Source organism: Triticum urartu, chromosome 3A (genome assembly GCF_056163025.1).
Source record: "Triticum urartu cultivar PI428250 chromosome 3A, HENAU_Tu73, whole genome shotgun sequence".
NCBI lineage: Eukaryota > Viridiplantae > Streptophyta > Magnoliopsida > Poales > Poaceae > Triticum > Triticum urartu.
Window position 1 is genome coordinate 480,062,868 of NC_141875.1, and position 20,338 is coordinate 480,083,205.

The 20,338-nt window shown below is 47.1% G+C and overlaps 1 protein-coding gene across 1 annotated transcript; it reads left to right on the top strand.

Moving 5' to 3' along the window:
• The first annotated feature begins 271 nt into the window (after positions 1-271).
• LOC147980191 (uncharacterized) lies at positions 272-19,873 on the top strand. Its single transcript, XM_087515507.1, has 2 exons — positions 272-979; positions 19,598-19,873. Exons 1-2 carry the CDS (start codon positions 272-274, stop codon positions 19,871-19,873), a joined length of 984 nt encoding a protein of 327 aa, XP_087371633.1.
• Positions 19,874-20,338: the final 465 nt, after the last annotated feature.

The following is a 20,338-nucleotide window of genomic DNA, read 5'->3' on the forward strand; positions in this document are numbered from 1 at the left end:
ATGAAAACTTAACTTAGCATTTAGGGTGCCTCAGCGTCAACAAACCCTAAATGATAAAACCTTGGCTTTTAGGGTGCCTCGGTGTCGATAAAAACATAAATGATGAAAGCTTAGACTTTTAGGGTGCCTTGGTGTCGATAAACCCTAAATGATAAAAGCTTAGCTTTTCGGACGCCTCGGTGTCGACAAACCCTAAATGATGAGACCATGATCTTGTTCCTTGACAATAGACAACTTTTTGACCAAACTTTTTTCCTATTTAGAGCGAAACATGGCCCACAACGAGGAGGCTGGCGGTTTGGGCAAGGAATTCTGGGAGCTGTCCCAGGAGATGGAGGAAGAACCTCACCGCTATGAGGACGCCGCGGAAGACACCGATCCTGACTACACAACCCCTAGTGGCGTCGGGGATGACACCACTGATGGTGCCGCCGAGGATGCCACCACTGATGATGGCAGCGCACGCACAAATGGCAGCCAACCGAAGAGGCAATGGAAGGACCGGCGCCCGAACGTGCTCGGCACCGTCAAGGAGGAATTTACTGAAGTGTCCTCCGAGGGGCATCCAACGGCGCCCAAAGAAATAGTCAAGGGGTACGCGGGACAGCTCGGGTGCATTCTCCGGAGCACCGTCTCGATCAACACCGAGAACCTAAGGCATCGTGACCAAGGGAATTTGCGCAACCTCCTCTTCACGAAGCTGCACGAACGATACAAGTTCCCCGGTGACTTCGCAAACACACGCCTCTCAGGGAATAAAGTGAACAGTGCCGCCCTCACGAAGATGAGCACGACCCTGGCTACTTGGAGAGCCTTGGTGAAGAGCATGATTGAAAAAGGTGATAGTTATGAGAAGATCAAGGAGAAAAATCCTTTGATCAGCGAAGATGACTACAGGGAGTTCAAGATCAAGTGCGTGAGCAACGCATCTGCGGAATCAAGTCAGTGGGGGAAAGATATGCGGGACTTGAACTTAGCGGTCCACAAACTTGGTCCCGGAAGTTACAGAGTGGCGGAACCTATATGGGACAAGGAGGACGCGGAGCGTGCCGAGCAAGGCCTACTGCCCCTCTTCGAGAAATACCGTGACAGGCAGACTAGGAACTATGTCTGGGCCCGGTACAAGATTGACCCAGTAACCAAGGAGCTTACCACGAATCCAAAGACCAAGGCGCTTGAGCGTGTTCTGGTAAGGAATACACCCCCGCGTAATTAGCTCCATATGGTTGCATTCTAATTAATGAAGCCAAATTTCTAAATGGTTCACGTTCCTTCCGCAGGACACTGAAAGCAGTAGTGCGGGGTCATCTCAGAGCTCCACTTTCGACACCCCTTTAAATAGGGCGTGATACGTCTCCATCGTATCTATAATTTTTGACTGTTCCATGCCAATATTATTCAACTTTCATATACTTTTGGCAACTTTTTATACTATTTTTGGGACTAACATATTGATCTAGTGCCCAGTGCCAGTTCCTGTTTGTTGCATGTTTTTTGTTTCGCAGAATATCCATATCAAACGGAGTCCAAATGCAATAAAAACTGACGGAGATTTTTTTGGAATATATATGATTTTGGGGAAGAAGAATCCACGATAGACGATGCTCGAGGGGCCCACGAGGTAGGGGGCGCGCCCTGGGGAGGCAGGCGCACCCCTAACCCTCGTGGCCACCCAGTAAGGCGGTTGATTCCCTTCTTTTGCCGCAAGAAAGCTAATTTCTGGATAGAGATCATGTCAAAATTTCAGCCCAATCGGAGTTATGGATCTCCGGGAATATAAGAAACGGTGAAAGGGAAGAATCTGGGAACGCAGAAACAGAGAGAGACAGAGAGACAGATCCAATCTCGGAGGGGCTCTCGCCCCTCCCGTGCCATGGAGGCCATGGACTAGAGGGGAAACCCTTCTCCCATCTAGGGAGAAGGTCAAGGAAGAAGAAGAAGAAGGAGGGGGTCTCTCTCCCCCTCGCTTCCGGTGGCACCGGAGTGCCACCGGGGGCCATCATCATCACCGCGATCTACACCAACACCTCCGCCATCTTTACCAACATCTCCATCACCTTTCCCCCTCTATCTACAGCGGTCCACTCTCCCGCAACCCGCTGTACCCTCTACTTTAACATGGTGCTTTATGCTTCATATTATTATCCAATGATGTGTTGCCATCCTATGATGTCTGAGTAGATTTTTGTTGTCCTATCGGTGGTTGATGAATTGATATGATTGATTTAATTTGCTTGTGGTTATGTTGCTGTCCTTTGGTGCCCATCATATGATTGCGCGCGTGGATCACACCCTAGGGTTAGTTGTATGTTGATAGGACTATGTATTGGAGGGTAAGAGTGACATAAGCTTCAACCTAGCATAGAAATTGATGCATACGGGATTGAAGGGGGACCAATATATCTTAATGCTATGGTTGGGTTTTACCTTAATGAACATTAGTAGTTGCGGATGCTTGCTAATAGTTCCAATCATAAGTGCATAGAATTCCAAGTCAGGGATGACATGCTAGCAGTGGCCTCTCCCACATAATACTTGCTATCGGTCTAGTAAAGTAGTCAATTGCTTAGGGGCAATTTCGCAACTCCTACCACCACTTTTCCACACTCGCTATATTTACTTTATTTTTTCTTTATCTAAACAGCCCCTACTTTTTATTTACGTACTCTTTATTATCTTGCAAACCAATCCAACAACACCTACAAAGTACTTCTAGTTTCATACTTGTTCTAGGTAAAGCGAACGTGAAGCGCGCGTAGAGTTGTATCGGTGGTCGATAGAACTTGAGGGAATATTTGTTCTACCTTTAGCTCCTCGTTGGGTTCGACACTCTTACTTATCGAAAACTGTTGCGATCCCCTATACTTGTGGGTTATCAAGACCTTTTTCTGGCGCCGTTGCCGGAGAGCAATAGCGTGGGGTGAATATTCTCGTGTGTGCTTGTTTGCTTTATCACTAAGTAATTTTTATTTGTTGTTCTTAGTTGTTATCTATCTTTAGTTATGGATATGGAACACGAAATACCAAAAAAATTAGGTGTACTTGCTACTCATGGAGATGGGGAACCTCCTAAAACCCTCGATGCTGGTTATGTGAAAAATATTATGTACTAATTTAATAATCCAGAGAAAACCCCATTCAATTATGTAATGGGGGTAACGTTGGATCAACGTGAATACTTTAGGGATTACCGCTTGACACAAAAAGGGAAACTATTATGGAATCAAATTCATATATTGAATTGGTATGCTAGGCAACTATGCTTGAGATATGATTATACTTGTTGCTCTATGGTGAAGGCTCCACACCTTCCCTTTTCATGTGAATTTAATGATAATGAAACCTTAGATTCTTATGCTAATAGTATATATGATTACTATGATGTGGAACAAATAGAAGAATTTGTTGCTTTTAATGGTGCTTATGAAATTGAATCTATGTTTAAAGAGTTTGAAGATTTTGATGATGTTGTTTATAGACCTGAAAATTTAGCTATCCTGAAATATTGTTATGAGAATTATGAATACAATTACGAAATTAATGCGCTTATTAAGAAAGTATCCGCTGTCCGAGAAGAGACTAATATTTTTGCAGGAATCTATGGAAGAAGAAGTTGATGAAACTGTGAGCTCATTGGATGAAAAAGATGAGGAGGAGAGCGAAGAACAAAAGGAGGAAGAGCGGATTGATCACCCGTGCCCACCTTCTAATGAGAGTAACCCTTCAACTCATACATTGTTTAATTTCCCTTCGTGCTTACCGAAGGATGAATGCTATGATAATTGCTATGATCCCGTCGATTCTTTTGAAATATCCATTTTTGATGATGCTTGCTATGCTAGTGGCCAAGATGCCAATATGAATTATGCTTATGGAGATGAACTTGCTATAGTTCCTTATGTTAAACATGAAATTGTTGCTATTGCACCCACACATGATAGTCCTATTATCTTTTTGAATTCTCCAAACTACACTATATCGGAGAAGTTTGCTCTTATTAAGGAATATATTGATGGGTTGCCTTTTACCATTGCACATGATGATTTTGATGAATATAATATGCATGTGCTTGCTGCTCCTACTTGCAATTATTATGAGAGAGAAACTATATCTCCACCTCTCTATGTTTCCAATATGATAAAATTGCAAGAAACTGTTTATACTATGCATTGGCCTTTACTTTGTGTGCATGAATTGTTCTTTTATGACATGCCGATGCATAGGAAGAGAGTTAGACTTCGTTATTGCATGATATATGTTACTTTGTGCTCACTACTAAATTATAAATCATTGTTAATTAAAATTGGCTTTGATATACCTTGGGATCCGGGTGGATCCATTACTTGAGCACTATATGCCTAGCTTAATGGCTTTAAAGAAAGTGCTGCCAGGGAGACAACCCGGAAGTTTTAGAGAGTCATTTATTTCTGTTGAGTGCTTTTATATAGTTTAAAAACAACAAAAATAAAGAGGGGAACCCAAAACTTTTTCAAAAAGGAAAGCGAAAGTGAGAAAGACAAGCATTGTTGAAGTGGGAGCTAGCCTTGAACTTTGTTCATGCTCACGGAAACTTTGTGAATCTTGATTACAGAAAATTTTCAATAAAAATAATTATCCCCTTGTACAATTCCATTGTATTATAAAAATAATGTGCCAAGGTTTGCCTTTAGGACGTTTACATTTGCTTGATGGTTTGTACGGTGCAGGACAGAAACTTTGGCTGTACTGCGCGATTTTACATTTTTAGCTGGAATGTCAAATAGTTCTGATTCTTTTTGCACTGTCTTCCTATACAAATTTTTTATTTTTTCTAATTTTTGTAGAATTTTGCAAGTAACAGGAGTATGGTGAATGTTCAGAGTATTACAGACTGTTCTGTTTTGGACAGATTCTGTTTTTGATGCATAGTTTGCTTGTTTTGATGAAACTATCGAATTATATCAGTGGATTAAGCCATGAAAAAGTTATATTACAGTAGACACAATGCAAAAACAAAATATGAATTGGTTTGCAACAGTACTTAGAGTAGTGATTTGCTTTATTATACTAACGGATCTTACCGAGTTTTCTATTGAAGTTTTGTGTGGATGAAGTGTTCGATGATCGAGAAGGTCTCGATGTGAGAAGAAGGAAGAGAGGCAAGAGCTCAAGCTTGGGGATGCCTGAGGCACCCCAAGTAAATATTCAAGGAGACTCAAGCGTCTAAGCTTGGGAATGCCCCGGAAGGCATCCCCTCTTTCTTCAACAAGTATCGGTATGTTTTCAGATTCGTTTCGTTCATGCGATATGTGCAATCTTGGAGCGTCTTTTGCATTTAGTTTTCATTTTTCTTTTATGCACCATGCTGGTATGAGATAGTCCTTGGTTTATTTATAGAATGCTCATTGCACTTCACTTATATCTTTTGAGTATGGTTTTATAGAATGCTTCATGTGCTTCACTTATATCATTTGAAGCTTGGATTGCATGTTTCTCTTTACATATACGACCGCCATTTATAGAATGCTCTTTTGCTTCACTTATATTTGTTAGAGCGTGGGCATATCTTTTGTAGAAAGAATTAAACTCTCTTGCTTCACTTATATCTATTTAGAAAGATGACAGGAATTGGTCATTCATATGGTTAGTCATAAAATCCTACATAAAACTTGTAGATCACTGAATGTGATATGTTTGATTCCTTGCAATAGTTTTGCGATATAAAGATGGTGATATTAGAGTCATGCTAGTGGGTGGTTGTGAATTGTAGAAATACTTGTGTTGAGGTTTGTGATTCCCGTAGCATGCACGTATGGTGAACCGTTATGTAACGAAGTCAGAGCATGATTTATTTATTGATTGTCTTCCTTATGAGTGGCGGTCGGGGACGAGCGATGGTCTTTTCCTACCAATCTATCCCCCCTAGGAGCATGCGCGTAGTACTTTGTTTCGATGACTAATAGATTTTAGCAATAAGTATGTGAGTTCTTTATGACTAATGTTGAGTCCATGGATTATACACACTCTCAGCCTTCCACCATTGCTAGCCTCTCTAGTACCGCGCAACTTTCGCCGGTACCATAGACCCACCATATACCTTCCTCAAAACAGCCACCATACCTACCTATCATGGCATTTCCACTACTAGAAAAAGGGCTATAGATAGGATTGACACTAATGGCGCACCAGGGAAGTAGTGCGCCACTACTATATACTAATGGCGCACCAGTTGGTGATGCGCCATTAGTGTGGAAGACACTAATGGCGCACCAGAAAACAGGTGCGCCACTAGTGATAGTTTTTTTTATTTTTACATACATACTAATGGCGCATCCTATGTCTGGTGCGCCATTACTAGTTCTAACTAGTAATGGCGCACCATGCATAGAGTGCGTCAGTACTGAATTTTTTTTATTCTTATTCTTGCAAAACTACTAATGGCGCACCGCCTCACCGTGCGCCATTACTAGTTTAAACTACTAATGGCGCACCCTGTAGAAGTGCGCCATTAGTATATATATATATTTTTTACTTTTCTGCAAAACTACTAATGGCGCACCACCTGCAGGTGGTGCGCCATTAGTAACCTGGGACCCCAACAAGATATTTTGGACAGCCCCACACCTACCCACTCACTTCCCCACTTCATTCCCTCCACCTCCTTCTCCAAGCTTTCGGCTGCCTCCTCCTCCTCACCTCATTTCCACCATAGATTCATCAAAATTAAGTGGTGAAATTACCTTTTTTGATAGGTAAGTAAGGGGAAAGCTATCTTCATGATGTAGATCTACTTTTTTTCTCCCTAGCTCGCTCCAACAACATGCACATGCACTTTTTGTGGCCTAGCTAGATCTATGTATGTTTGTGGTGTTGCATGTGTTTGTGGTGTTGCATATATGTTTGTGTTTGCAGGTATCGGTATTTGAAATGCGACAGTTGCCAATATTTTGCCGGAATGTTGATTCATTTCCGTTTCGGCAAGAATTTTGGCACTATGCATTCTTTTTTGTCCTATTTTTAGGGAAGGTCATGCCAACTTTTTTGTTGGTTCTAAAATATCGTTTTGCTCTACCCCGCAGGCGACCATGGTCCGCACGATGACCGAAGGCATCGCGAATAGGTTTTTGAGCTCCACAAAGGCTGAGATGCTTCAAAAGAACGAGATGGAGATAAGATGTCCGTGTCGAAGATGCAAGCTGAAGAGCCTTATTGCGGACCCGGATTCCGGGCAGGTGCGGGACCACCTGCTCTTGCGTGGTTTCATGGATGGCTATCGGTGGCAAGGTTATGAAGATGACTATGAAGTCGTCCATGGGGGCCGGGCAAGAAATGAGGAATGGCAACAAGACAAGTACCACCGCGGCGAGGGCGGGCGAGAAGACGAAGAATCTCCAGGACATGATCACGACGGTGATGCTGTACATAGTCATCATGTAGAAGATGTCGTACATGATGATGAGGAAGATCAAGACGAAGAGCATGATCATGAAGATGAAGATGCTGGAGCAGACGACGATGGAGGCTGGGTGCAGGACCCTCATATTCAAGAGCTGCTTCTCAAGCAGACGGATAACGCAAGAGCTGCCGCCCGAGAGAAAGCCAAGCTGGATCATCTGGAGATAGACGCGGTTACTCCATTGTATGAAGGATGCAGGCCCGAGGATACCCGCCTGAAAGTAACGCTCATGGCTCTGGAGATGAAGGTAAAACACAAAATGACCGACGCATGCTTCGACGAGAACATGTCATTCTGGCACGAATGTCTTCCCAAGGGGAACAAGTGCCCGACCAGTTTTGAGGAGGCGAAGAAAATCGTGTGTCCTCTGGATTTACCGCACGTGAAATACCATGTGTGCATGAACAATTGCATCATTTATCGGGACGAGCACGCGGAGTCTACCATATGTCCGGTGTGCGGCGTCACTCGATACAAGAAGAGGAAGAAAGCTCCTTGAAAATCGGTGTGGTACTTTCCGATCACTCCTTGTCTGTAGCGGTATTTCGCGGACCCTAAGGTAGCAAAGCTCCTGCGTTGGCACGCGGATAGGGAGGAGAAGAAGCGGGAAGATGACGGAAATGATCTGGAGATAAATAAAAAAGACAAGATGCTGAGTCACCCTAAGGATGCGAGCCAGTGGCAAGCGTTGAACTTCGAATACCCAGAATTTGGGAAGGATCCAAGGAACATCGTGCTGGGCGCAAGCACCGATGGAGTCAATCCGTTTGGTAGCCAGAGAAGCACACATAGCACGTGGCCTGTGTTTGTGTGGATGTACAACCTTCCCCCCTGGTTGTGCATGAAGAGGAAATACATTCACATGAGTATGCTAATTGAAGGGCCGAAACAACCAGGGAACGACATCAATCTATATCTGGGGCTGCTTAAAGAGGAGCTAGACACGCTGTGGAAAACGCCAGCCAATACGTGGGACGCCGCAGAGAAAGAATATTTCCCTATGAGAGCCGCACTGCTCACGACGGTGCACGACTATCTCGGTTACGGATATCTCGCGGGGCAGGTAGTCCACAGATTTTCTGGATGCGTAAGGTGCATGGATGACACAATGTATCGCCAGCTAGATAGAGATCCCGGGTCTTCAAAAACCGTGTTCATGGGACATCGAAGGTGGCTTTGCGACGATGACCCGTGGAGGAAACGCAAGGATCTGTTCGATGGTGAAACCGAACCCCGAAAACGCCCGCGTACGAGGAGCGGCGAGGAAATAGACGAGCTGTTGAAAAATTGGAAAGATTGCCCACTACCGGGAAAGAAGCAAAAGGCGCCAGAGTCGGGAAAGAAGCGAAAGGCGCCAGAGCTGCTGCTGAAGGTATGGAAAACGAGGTCTGTTTTCTGGGACTTGCCGTACTAGAAGATCCACCGTGTGCCTCACAGCCTTGATGCCATGCATATCACGAAGAACGTGTGCGAGAGTCTGCTTGGTACCCTACTCAACATGCCAGAGAGGACCAAAGATGGGCCGAAAGCAAGGGCAGACTTGAAATCAATGGGCATCAGGCAGGAGCTTCATGCTAATGATGATGATGAGGCGAAGCAGGACACAGAAACTCGTCGCAAAGGAAAAAAGGCCAAGAAGACCGGAAGTGACTACCCTCCCGCGTGCTTCACTCTAAGTCAGGACGAGATCGAGCAGTTTTTCACCTGCCTCATAGGAGTAAAACTTCTTATGGTTACGCGGGGAAGATAAGCAGATACCTAGACCCAGCGAAGCAGAAGTTCAGCGGGATGAAGTCTCACGACTGTCACGTGCTGATGACGCAGATACTTCCAGTTGCAATCCGTGGGATCATGGACGCGCACGTCCGTCAAACGCTATTTGGCCTATGCAACTTTTTCGACGTCATCTCTCGGAAGTCGATTGGCATGAGGCAACCCAGAAGGCTACAGGAAGAGATCATGGTGATACTATGCGAGCTTGAGATGTACTTCCCGCCCGCATTCTTCGACGTTATGGTGCATCTGCTGGTCCATATCGTGGAGGATATCATCCAACTCGGGCCGACGTTCTTGCACAGCATGATGCCGTTCGAAAGGATGAATGGTGTCATCAAAGGATACGTTCGCAACATGTCACGTCCAGAGGGAAGTATAGCCAGGGGCTTTCTGACCGAAGAGTGCATCTCCTACTGCACAAATTATCTAGGCATAGAGAACCCCGTTGGTCTGCCCGTCAACAGGCACCTTGGCAGGCTCGCTGGATGGGGTCACCGTGAGGGTCGCCGTGAAATGCATGTTGACTTCGAGGGTTGACTCGCCGACTTTGAAAGAGAAAACCTAGTCGCGCTACAACACATAGACGTGGTCGATCCTTGGGTGGTAGAGCACAAAACCTTTATTGAGAAGACGTACAATGACCGAGGCCAACAGAGGACGGACGGAGATATAATCAAAGTGCACAACTCATGTTTCACGCATTGGTTCAAGCAGAAGCTTCTGTCGTACCCTTTACATGAGGATTCTTCCACGGAAGAACAACTCATATTCTCCTTGTCACAGGGCGCCGAGCACAACCTGATGACCTATGAGGCGTACGATATCAACGGCTACACATTCTACACCGAGAACAAGGACATGAAGAGCGATGGTTATCAGGACTCCGGGGTAACGATGGAATCCTACACCGGTAACGACAAGGACAGATACTACAGAAGGATCGAGGAGATCTGGGAGCTGAGCTACGCTGGAGAGAAGGTCCTGATGTTCCGTGTCAGATGGGCCAAGAGCGTCCTAAAAGAAGACCGGTATTGCACCACCATGGTTATACCCGAAGCCAAATCCAAGACCGCGGGTGCAAACGTCACCGCGAAAAATGAGCCATGGGTACTGGCTTCCCAAGTGGACCAATGCTTCTTCATTACCGACCCGTCAAAGCCCAGTCGTGCTGTCGTGAGGAGAGGCAAAAGGAAGATCATCGGAATGGATGGAGTAGCCAATGAGCAAGACTTCGACAAGTACGGCGACCCGAAGATCGAACATGACGACGACGATGAAGTAGCAGCACACACCACAAGAAGAAGCAGGACCACCCTTCCTAAAGGACGTCCGTTCCACAGAAGAACTCCATTTGCGAAAAAGAAGGGCAAGAAGATTGTGAACAGATAGCTAGCTAAGATCGATTGTATTTAAATCGTAGTCTTCATTTCTTGATTGTATTTCATGGGCAATTTTTGATATCCTGAATATTTTTAAATTTCACAGGCACTTTTTGAATTCATGAGGACACTCGATCTCGATCCCCCTCCACCGCCGCCGACGAGCACCCGGCCCCCCGCACCCTCCCCCGCTCCACCGCCGCCAATGGGCACCCCCCGCACCCTCCCCCGCTCCACCGCCGCCGCCGATGATATTTTCAAGTAACAAATTTGAATATATTTTTAAAAAAATTATGACTGTTTTTATAAAAAATATTACTGTTATGATTTAAACACGTTTGAACATATTTAAACACAAATAAATATCAAACAACATTTAAAATGCAAAAAAATAATATTGCGGAGCCTGGGAATCAAACCCAAGACCTCCTGGTGTGTGTGCTGCGTGCTGACCAGTCGGGCTAGTGGGCGGGTTCTGATGTGGATTGGGTTAGGTGCAATATAACATGTGCTCGAACTGTAATAAAAAAAATTCTAATGGTGCACCGCTGTGGGGTGCGCCATTGCTATCTAAAAAAAGATTTCTAATGGCGCACCGCTGCTTGGGTGCGCCATTGCTATCTAAAAAAATATTTCTAATGGCGCATCGCTGCGGGGTGCGCCATTGCTATCTAAAAAAAAGATTTCTAATGGCGCACCGAGGTGTGGTCCGCCATTAGTAAGCTTCCCCCTAGCTATCTCCCTCTCCCTCGCCAGATAATCCCCTTCGACCCTCTCTCCCTCGCCACCAGATCCACCCGTGCGCTGCCCCGACCCACGACGCCGCCGCCCCGACCCTCACCGGACTCCACCCCCGCTGCCCCCGCGCCCCCACCCCCGCCGCCCCCGCGCCCCCGCGCCCCCACCCCCGCCGGACTCCACCCCCGCCGCCCCCGCGCCCCTGTGCCCCCGATTCCATCTCTCCCTCTCGGTCCCTCCATCCTCCAGGCCTCCGCCACCGCCGGCCGCCAAGGCACCAACCACCTCCTTGGAGGCAGAGCCTCGGAGGCAGCGCCGCCTTGCCAACCACGACGCCGTCCACCTGCTCCTCACCAACCCCCATCAACGAGAGGAGCATCTGGTGCCCCCGCCCTCGAGTTCGTCGACGACGCCGTCCTCCAGCCGCTGCCGCCGTCCTCCCGCCCAGGTACCTCTCCTCCTTCCTCCTTCCTCCCTCTCCTGTGTTCCTAGGTTCCTAGGTTCCTAGGTTCAGACAAACAGTAATGACTGTGTTCCTAGGTTTAGACAGAAAGACAATGGAGAATGGAGATGCCATGCTAGTAATTCGTTCCTTTTCTTCTAAAATTGACAAATTTATCAGTCTCTGTTCCCTGGGTAATGATGAATGGATTCGTGATGGCCGCAGATAAACACCTGCAACGCCTTCTACTATGACTACTTCACCCCCCAACTCCACCTGTAATGTCTGAATTTTGTTACTGATGATGATAACAGTAAAGTTTGTGCACTGTAAATTGACATATGGAAGTAATCTGTTAATCTGAATTTTGTTACTGATGATGACAGGAGATTTGTGCACTGTAGTTTGTTAATCTGGACAGCTTAGTAGCTAATGCATTCAGTTAACCAAAGTTTAGTTCTTGTGTACTGTTATTTGTTAATCTGTTACTCCATTTGTTACTGAGTTTTTCTCTTGGGGTTTAGTAGTGAGAACATGCATGGTCCAGCATTCAGTTGGAGTATTGCCTAGGTTCAATTAGGTTCAGTAGTGCTACTAGGTTTAATATCGTTGCTCCTGTGCTATACTTTGGCAGCCTGGATTATTATTTCCAAATTCGAGTAGTAGTGACCATGTAGTGTAGTGCTGTGTACTGTAGTTCCCGCTCTTCTCAAATTGGGGTATGTAGTGTAGTGTAGTTCCCTCCTCAAATTACTTGCAAGCATATTGTAACTATTTTCACTCTGTCCTGAAGGTTTTTGACTACACAATCTGTGGTGACCCACACTCTGTTGGTTCACACTCATTGAGTTCGCTCGTGAAGGTATTATATGTTCACATGGTACATTTATGATTTTCAGCAGCTAATTGATGGTTTGATACATGATACATTTCATGCACAGGGTGCTAGAGCTGCACTTAACTTGCTAAAATCATCCCCTTGTTCTTACTGGTTATAGAAATTCATTGCTTGTCCTATGTTTTCTGTCAGGGTATTGTTCAGGAAGCTTGCTTGAGTTTGTGTCCTTTAATTTGTAAATCTGCAGTTCTAGCCACATTTAGGATAAGTTGTTGTATATACTGTCATAAAGTTCAGCAAGAACAGGGCATCAACAGTGCTACTCTAGTATCTAGTTGGGGAGGGACAAATGGACAGGGCATCACTGTAGCTGTACTGCACAACAAACTATTAGTCTTAGGATTAACACTCCTCATATGAGATGAGATGATTTTTTTAAATGGCTTCTTGCAGTTTTGAAAATTCAGTTTATTCGGTTACTAAAAATTCAGTTAATTCAGTTAGGGAAACAAATTTCAGAACTCTTGTTTGCTGTAACATATTGATGTGCTTTGTAAAACTTGTTCATGTACTGAACTACTAATGCCTTGTGATGCTCTGAATTACTTGTGATGCCTCTGAATTACTTGTGATCGCATTGAGAAAGACATGCAAAGATGATGATCAAAGATATATATTTCATATTTGTATAGTTTCAGAGATTTGTATGACCAAAGATACAGTTCAGATTTGAATTGTTTCAGAAATTGGTATGACCAAAGATGCTATTGTATATAAATGGGCTGTTGTAGAACTGTTCTTCATCTTTACAGTGCTGTTGTATAGAAATATGCTGAATTTTCTGCTCTAATGGTTGCTTAAAGAAATTTAGCAAAAAAATGGGGTCCTGGGAGACGCCGCTGCTGCTTGAGGCCCTTGAGAGGCCCTTCGTGTCGTGATGATTTTGCAGGTACCCCGAGAGGCCCTTGAGTTTGCCGGAATGTCGATTAACTTCCGTTCCGGCAAATTCGGGTACTCCATATGTCCTATTTTCAGCAAAGGTCATGCTGAAATTTTCCGTGAATTTTAGCATGACTTTGCTAAAAATCGGACATATGAGGTACTTGCTACTAATGCATGGGCCGGGGTATCTTAGTACTTAATTAAGTAGGATCAACTGCCCCTTTATTCTTGCTGCATTAAACCATAGGTGGCAATAGAGCCAAGTGATTAGGCCCAACTTTGAAATTCTCCTTAGCATCGATAAACCCTAGATGATAAACCAACATAGGTGGCAATAGAGCCAACTGATTAGTGCCAAGTGATTAGGCCCAACCTAGGGTGCCTCGGCATCGATAAACCCTAAATGATGAAAACTTAGCATTTAGGGTGCCTCGGCGTCGACAAACCCTAAATGATGAAACCTTGGCTTTTAGGGTGCCTCGGTGTCGATGAGAACCTAAATGATGTACGCTTAGGCTTTTAGGGTGCCTCGGCGTCGACAAACCCTAAATGATAAAAGCTTAGCTTTTAGGATGCCTCGGTGTCGACAAACCCTAAATGATGAGACCATGATCTTGTTCCTTGACAATAACCAAATTTTTGACCAAACTTTTTTCCTATTTAGAGCGAAACATGGCCCACAACGATGAGGTCGACGGTTCGGGAGACAAGCAATTCTGGGAGCTGTCCCAGGAGTTGGAGGAAGAACCTCACCGCTATGAGGACGACACGGAAGACACCGATCCTGACTACACAACCCCTAGTGGCGTCGGGGATGACACCACTGATGATGGCGTCGTGGATGCCACCACTGATGATGGCGGCACACGCACAGATGGCAGCCAACCGAAGAGGCAATGGAAGGACCAGCGCCTGAACGTGCACGGCACCGTCAGGGAGGAATTTACTGAAGTGAACTCCGACGGGCATCCGACGGCGCCCAAACACGTAGTCAAGGGGTACTCAATTCAGCTCGGTTGCATTCTCCGAAGCACCGCCTCGATCAACACCGAGAACCTAAGGCATAAGGACCGAGGGAATTTGCGCAGCCTCCTCTTCACGAAGCTGCACGAACGATACAAGTTCCCCGCTGAGTTCACAAACACACGCCCCTCGGGTAATAAAGTGAACGGTGCCGCCCTCACGACGATGAGCACGGCCCTGTCTACTTGGAAAAGCACGGTGAAGGCAATGATTGACAAAGGTGATAGTTATGAGAAGATCAAGGCGAAATATCCTTTGATGAGCGAAGATGACTACAAGGAGTTCAAGATAAAGTGCGAGAGCCCCGCAACCTCCGAATCAAGTAAGTGGGGGAAAGAAATGCGGCAGTTGAACATAGGGGTCCACCAACTCGGTCCCGGCGGTTACAGAGTGGCGGAGCCTGTATGGGACAAGGAGGACGCAGAGCGTGCCGAGCAAGGCCTACCGCCCCGCTTCGAGAAATACAGTGACAAGCAGACCAGGAACTTTCTCAGGGCCCGGTACAAGGAGGACCCGGTAACAAAGGAGCTTACCACGGATCCAAAGACCAAGGCGCTTGAGCTTGTTCTGGTAAGGAATACACCCCCGCATAATTAGCTCCATATGGTTGCATTCTAATTAATCCCCAATATTTCTAAATGGTTCACGTTCCTTCCATAGGACAAAGAAAGCAGTAGCGCGGGGTCGTCTCAGAGCTCCCCTTTCGACACCCCTTTGAATAGGGCGTTGAACGTAATGAAAAACAAGGATAAGCTCAGTAAGCCAACGTCAGCTGGTCGTGTGGCCGGCAAAGGCTTGTCCACAAAATGGTTGTCATACTATACCGCTGGTGGGCGAAAGGAGAAAAAGACCAGCTCGAAAAGCTAGTCGCGCGAGGTTGAAGCACTCAAGGCGCAAGTGGCGCGGATTCCGGAGATGGTCCAAGAGCAAGTGCAACAACAACTGGGATCGACGCTCACCGGCATTATGCCTACCTTGATTCATGGGATAACGATGTGGATTGCGGGTGGCCAACAGGGGCCGCCCCTGATTCCCAGCTTCACGGCCAGCAACTCGCACAACGCGCAGGTGGCGCCATTGGTGTCTCCGGCGGCGGCGGTATTGGTGTCTACGGCAGCGGCACCATTGGTGTCTCCGGCGGCGGCGGTATTGGTGTCTCCGACACCGGCATTGGAGCTTAATGCACCCGGGTGTACGCCGGCCGGCACCTCGCCAGCAAGCGGCCCCTCCGTCAGTTGCACGCCCGCCGTTGGCGGTGCCTCAACATTAGCCAAGCTTGACGGCATCACGGTAACTAAGTCTCGGCCGAGGACTTCATCTCCTTGCCTTTGACCGGGGATCCCTGATGCCTACATGTTTTCGCAGGGTGCCGCCGACGTTCCTTGCACTCTCCTGCACTTCGTGGGCGGCGAGTTGGTCGATGTCGCCAAGGGCAAAATAGTTCAACCGGGCAACCCCGTGTTCCACGGTAATCCGATGCCACCCACAATGTATAAGGTTGAAGTGGTTCGGGTGCTGCCAGGCTGCGACGAGCTGTTACCTCTGATTCGACCCGCTGGGGCCGACGAAGAAGATGAGATGACCCTCAGCGCCTGAGCTGGCCCCTGCTTTGGCCGAAGAGCCAGATTCGTTTGGGGGCGGGGGACACCACCCCACAGACAAGACCGCCAGTCATGCTGGCGCCAAGCCATGGCAAGAACGCCACAACGCTAACGGACATGCTGGACATCCCTATGGCACAGGATCCGGACATGCATATGGCATAGGATCCGGACAACGATGACAACGATGATGGTACATTTACCAACGTTGATAAGTACTTTGCCGAACATGGGTACGGTGACGAGTTCTGCGGGCCTCCTTCTCAAGAACCCAAACAAGACGACCGCGATCTAGCTGTTACGGCGGAGAAACCCAATTGCAACAGGCGTCGTCTAGCGTTCAGTTCTCAGGAGACACCTCCAGCTGCCGCCTTCACCGAGCCTCATATAGCAGAGGTGCCAAATATTATCAGCCCCAACACGCTCAAGAAGGCGGTCTGTGAGCAGAACTCGGTCCCATTACAGTAGATCAAGAAGAAGGGCCGGAAACGGCCGACTAAAAAGGGCGCCGGTGCGAGCCAGCCGGCACCGAGTACGATCCGTGCTCAGGACGGGCCACCTTCACCTAAGGATATCTCGAGGAGGGTGCATGTGGCGGGTAGGGCGACGCTACCGACAAATATGCTCAATGCTGCAACCGGTGCTATGCGGAGTCTGCACGACAGTGTTCTTTCTTTGGAGAAGCGGCGTCTTAGAGAGAATGACGTGGCATACCCGGTTTTCGTGGCCAAGGTGCCAGAGGGCAAGGGCTTTGTGGATGGCGCCATCGGGGGTACGATCGCCCTGCGGTTTGATGACATCTTTGCTATGTTCAACCTTCATCCGCTGCACTACACCTTCGTTCGGCTGTTTTCACTGAGTATGGAGATGCGGATCATTAGAGACAAGACCCCGGACATCGTGATTGTTGACCCCTTCTACAAGCGTGCCAAGCTCTTGAGCAGCGCTGGGGACCACCGAGTCGCGAGTTCACACCTCGAAGACGTCATTCTGGCAAACCCAGATAAGGATAACTTCCTTGTGGCTTACTTTCCCGAGTAAGTCATCCCTTAACCGCCCCGTAACATATGATTTCTTAGATTTTGATTGTTCTTTTTTTTCTAACATTCCGTGTTCTGTGCAGTGACACACATTGCACACTCATCCTCTTAAGCCCGAAATATTCCATGGCCATGTATTTCGACCCGAACCGTAACTCCTAGATAGACTACACAAATATCAAGAAAGTTCTTGATGATGTTCTCCCTGGCTACGCCAAATCTGGAGGCACCTTCATCGGGGCAGTTCGTAAGTACGGCAAACACGTGTTCGCCCACAATACGATGTTCTGCTGCGTCAAGCAGCTGCCTGGCGGTCAGAAGGATGCCTACTACGCCCTCCATCACATGCGGGCGATCGTAAGGGACCATCATCACCTTCTGCTACCAAATAATCTCAAAGATTGGGCCGCGAGCCTGTCGGCAATCCAGGACGCGGACATCAGACAAGAATTCTTTCGCATCCAGTCGGAGTTTGCGGACATCATCCATCAAGATGTCCTTCATACCTCGGGGCAGTTCTTCCTCAGATATCAACCGTCCAACATTGAGATAGACGGAATGCTACAAATGCAGGCTGACAACGCCCGCGATTTCATGACCATCACGACAGACGGCGGCTTCATCCACGCTCCCGTCCATGAGTCGAGTCGAAAGTAGTGATGTGTAGTTCTGAAACATTGATTGGCTCATGTTGTAATTAAACTTTAATGAATTGTATGTCTCTTTGGTTTGGACAGTCGTTCAACTTAGATGTAATTGATGCTATTTATTAGTAGGACCATGAATCATGCTATTAATGTCTTGCTTTTCTCTTCCGATCCTTTTGTTGCATACTTATATATTGCTTATGTATGTATTGTCTGTTGTTTGGCTTGTGCATAGAGATGCCGTCGTATGTCATGTACAAGGGTAAGGTTCCCGGAGTCTACGACGACTGGGAGGAGTGTCGGAGACAGGTTCACCGTTTCAGCGGTAACAGTTACAAAGGGTACACCACTAGGGCGGAGGCCGAATCTAGATACGCCCGCTATCTAGCGGGAGAGAGGAGGGAGCGTTGGAGGAACCGGATGAAGAATAGTTTGATCGCGATGATGCTCATCGTGATGACCGCAGCTCTCTTCTATGTGTTGGTAGTTTAGATGATTGATATCGACTTGTAATGTGAAGACAAACTCGATACTCGCGGTCTCGAGACTTGTAATGTTTTATCTTTGTTCGGTCTTTTGAATTCGGAGACTAATATGATAAATTGTATTCGGAGACTAATCTTCTATTGTATTCGATGAATCTGCTGTTGCTATGTGCTACTGTCTATATTCTGTCAAATAATATATTTTGTAACCTGTGCAAAAATCAGAAAAGTAAAAAAAACCAAATATTCATACTAATGGCGCATCACCACAAGGTGCGCCATTAGTATGCTAAAGGATACTAATGGCTCATCAAGACAGAGTGCGCCATTAGTATGCCAAAGGATACTAATGGCGCATCAGGACAGAGTGCGCCATTAGTATGCCAAGTATACTAATGGCGCATCTATCCGCAGTGCACCATTAGTGTGCCAAAGCACATGGTTAAATATGGCCCCTGGGAGGCACACTAATGGCGCATGGTGTTATATACTAATGGCGCACTTGGTGGTGCGCCATTAGTATACCAGATACTAATGGCGCACCAATGGTGCGCCATTAGTAAAAATTACTAGTGGCGTGCTACTAATGGCGCACCAGTGATGCGCCATTAGTAGGCAAAACTGGTGCGCCATTAGTAGGCCTTTTCCATATCCATTCCGAGATATATTGCCATGCAACTTTCACCATCATCATATACATGACTTGAGCATTCATTGTCATATTGCTTTGCATGATCGTAAGATAACTAGCATGATGTTTTCATGGCTTGTCCATTTTTTGATGTCATTGCTACGCTAGATCATTGCACATCCCGGTACACCACCGGAGGCATTCATATAGAGTCATATCTTTGTTCTAGATATCGAGTTGTAATATTGAGTTGTAAGTAAATAAAAGTGTGCTGATCATCATTATTAGAGCATTACCCCAGTGAGGAAAGGATGATGGAGACTATGATTCCCCCACAAGTCGGGATGAGACTCCAGACTTTAAAAATAAATAAAAGAGGCCAAAGAACACTACTAGGAAAAAGCCTAGTAGTAGCGCGGGTCAAAAGCTAGTAGTAGCGCGGGTGCCTGCGCTACTACTACGGCGCTACAGCTAACTAGTAGTAGTAGCGCGGTGCATCCTGCGCTACTAGTACGTGTGTTAGTAGTAGCGCGTATCCGTGACCCGCACTACTACTATTAATTTGAAAAACCAAAAAAAAAATCTCGACCCCATGACACGCGCACGTTGGCTGGGAGCAGGGAGATCTCATCCATGACGCGTGCCTCGTGGAAGCCGTCGAGGGCGGCCGCGGAGGCCAGCCCGGCATGGGCCAGGAGCTGGAGGACCTGCATCTTGGCATCGTGTGTGGGGAGCAACACCTCGCGGCGGTTGTCGCAGTTGAGGTCGGTGACGAGCGGTGGCAGGAGGCGGTCCACGTCTTCCGGAACGAGAAGTCGCCCTCGTGCTGCCGGAGGAGGAGGGAGATGGGTCAGCTAGCGTTCCGGATCGAATCGGAGAGGGGGGAGGAGGGCTGACCTGGAGCAAGAAGAAGACGTGAAGGCGGCGAGGAGGAGGATGACGTGGTCGCGCTTCCGCCTCTTGGCGGCGGCGAGGAGCTCCGGCGACCGCCCACCGAGGATCTCGGAGAGGGAGGGGCAAAGAAAGCAGAGTGTACCAGCGGCGGCCACCGTTGGAGTATGAGGGAGAGACGAGCAAAGTGAGAGAGGGGGAAAGTGAGGGAGAGAGGAGGGATTCGGCTGAGGATACGGGGATTTCACCTACCTCATACTTAGTAGTAGCGAGGGGTGTAAAACCGCGCTACTACTATCAACTTATTAGTAGCGCGGGTTTGTACCCCTCGCTACTAGTATGGCATGTCCCGGGAGGGCACGGTAGAGACCGCTTAGTAGTAGCGAGGATTAAAACCCCGCGCTACTAGTATCAACTTAGTAGTAGCGAGGGTTAAAAATCCGCGCTACTAGTAAGTAGCAGTAGCGAGG

Coding starts and splice junctions, on each gene's coding strand:
- LOC147980191 (XM_087515507.1), top strand. CDS start 272: ATGGCCCACAACGAGGAGGCTGGCGGTTTGGGCAAGGAATTCTGGGAG. Junction 980..19,597: donor TGCGGGACTTGAACTTAGCG/GTCCACAAACTT, acceptor GGCTGGGAGCAG/GGAGATCTCATCCATGACGC.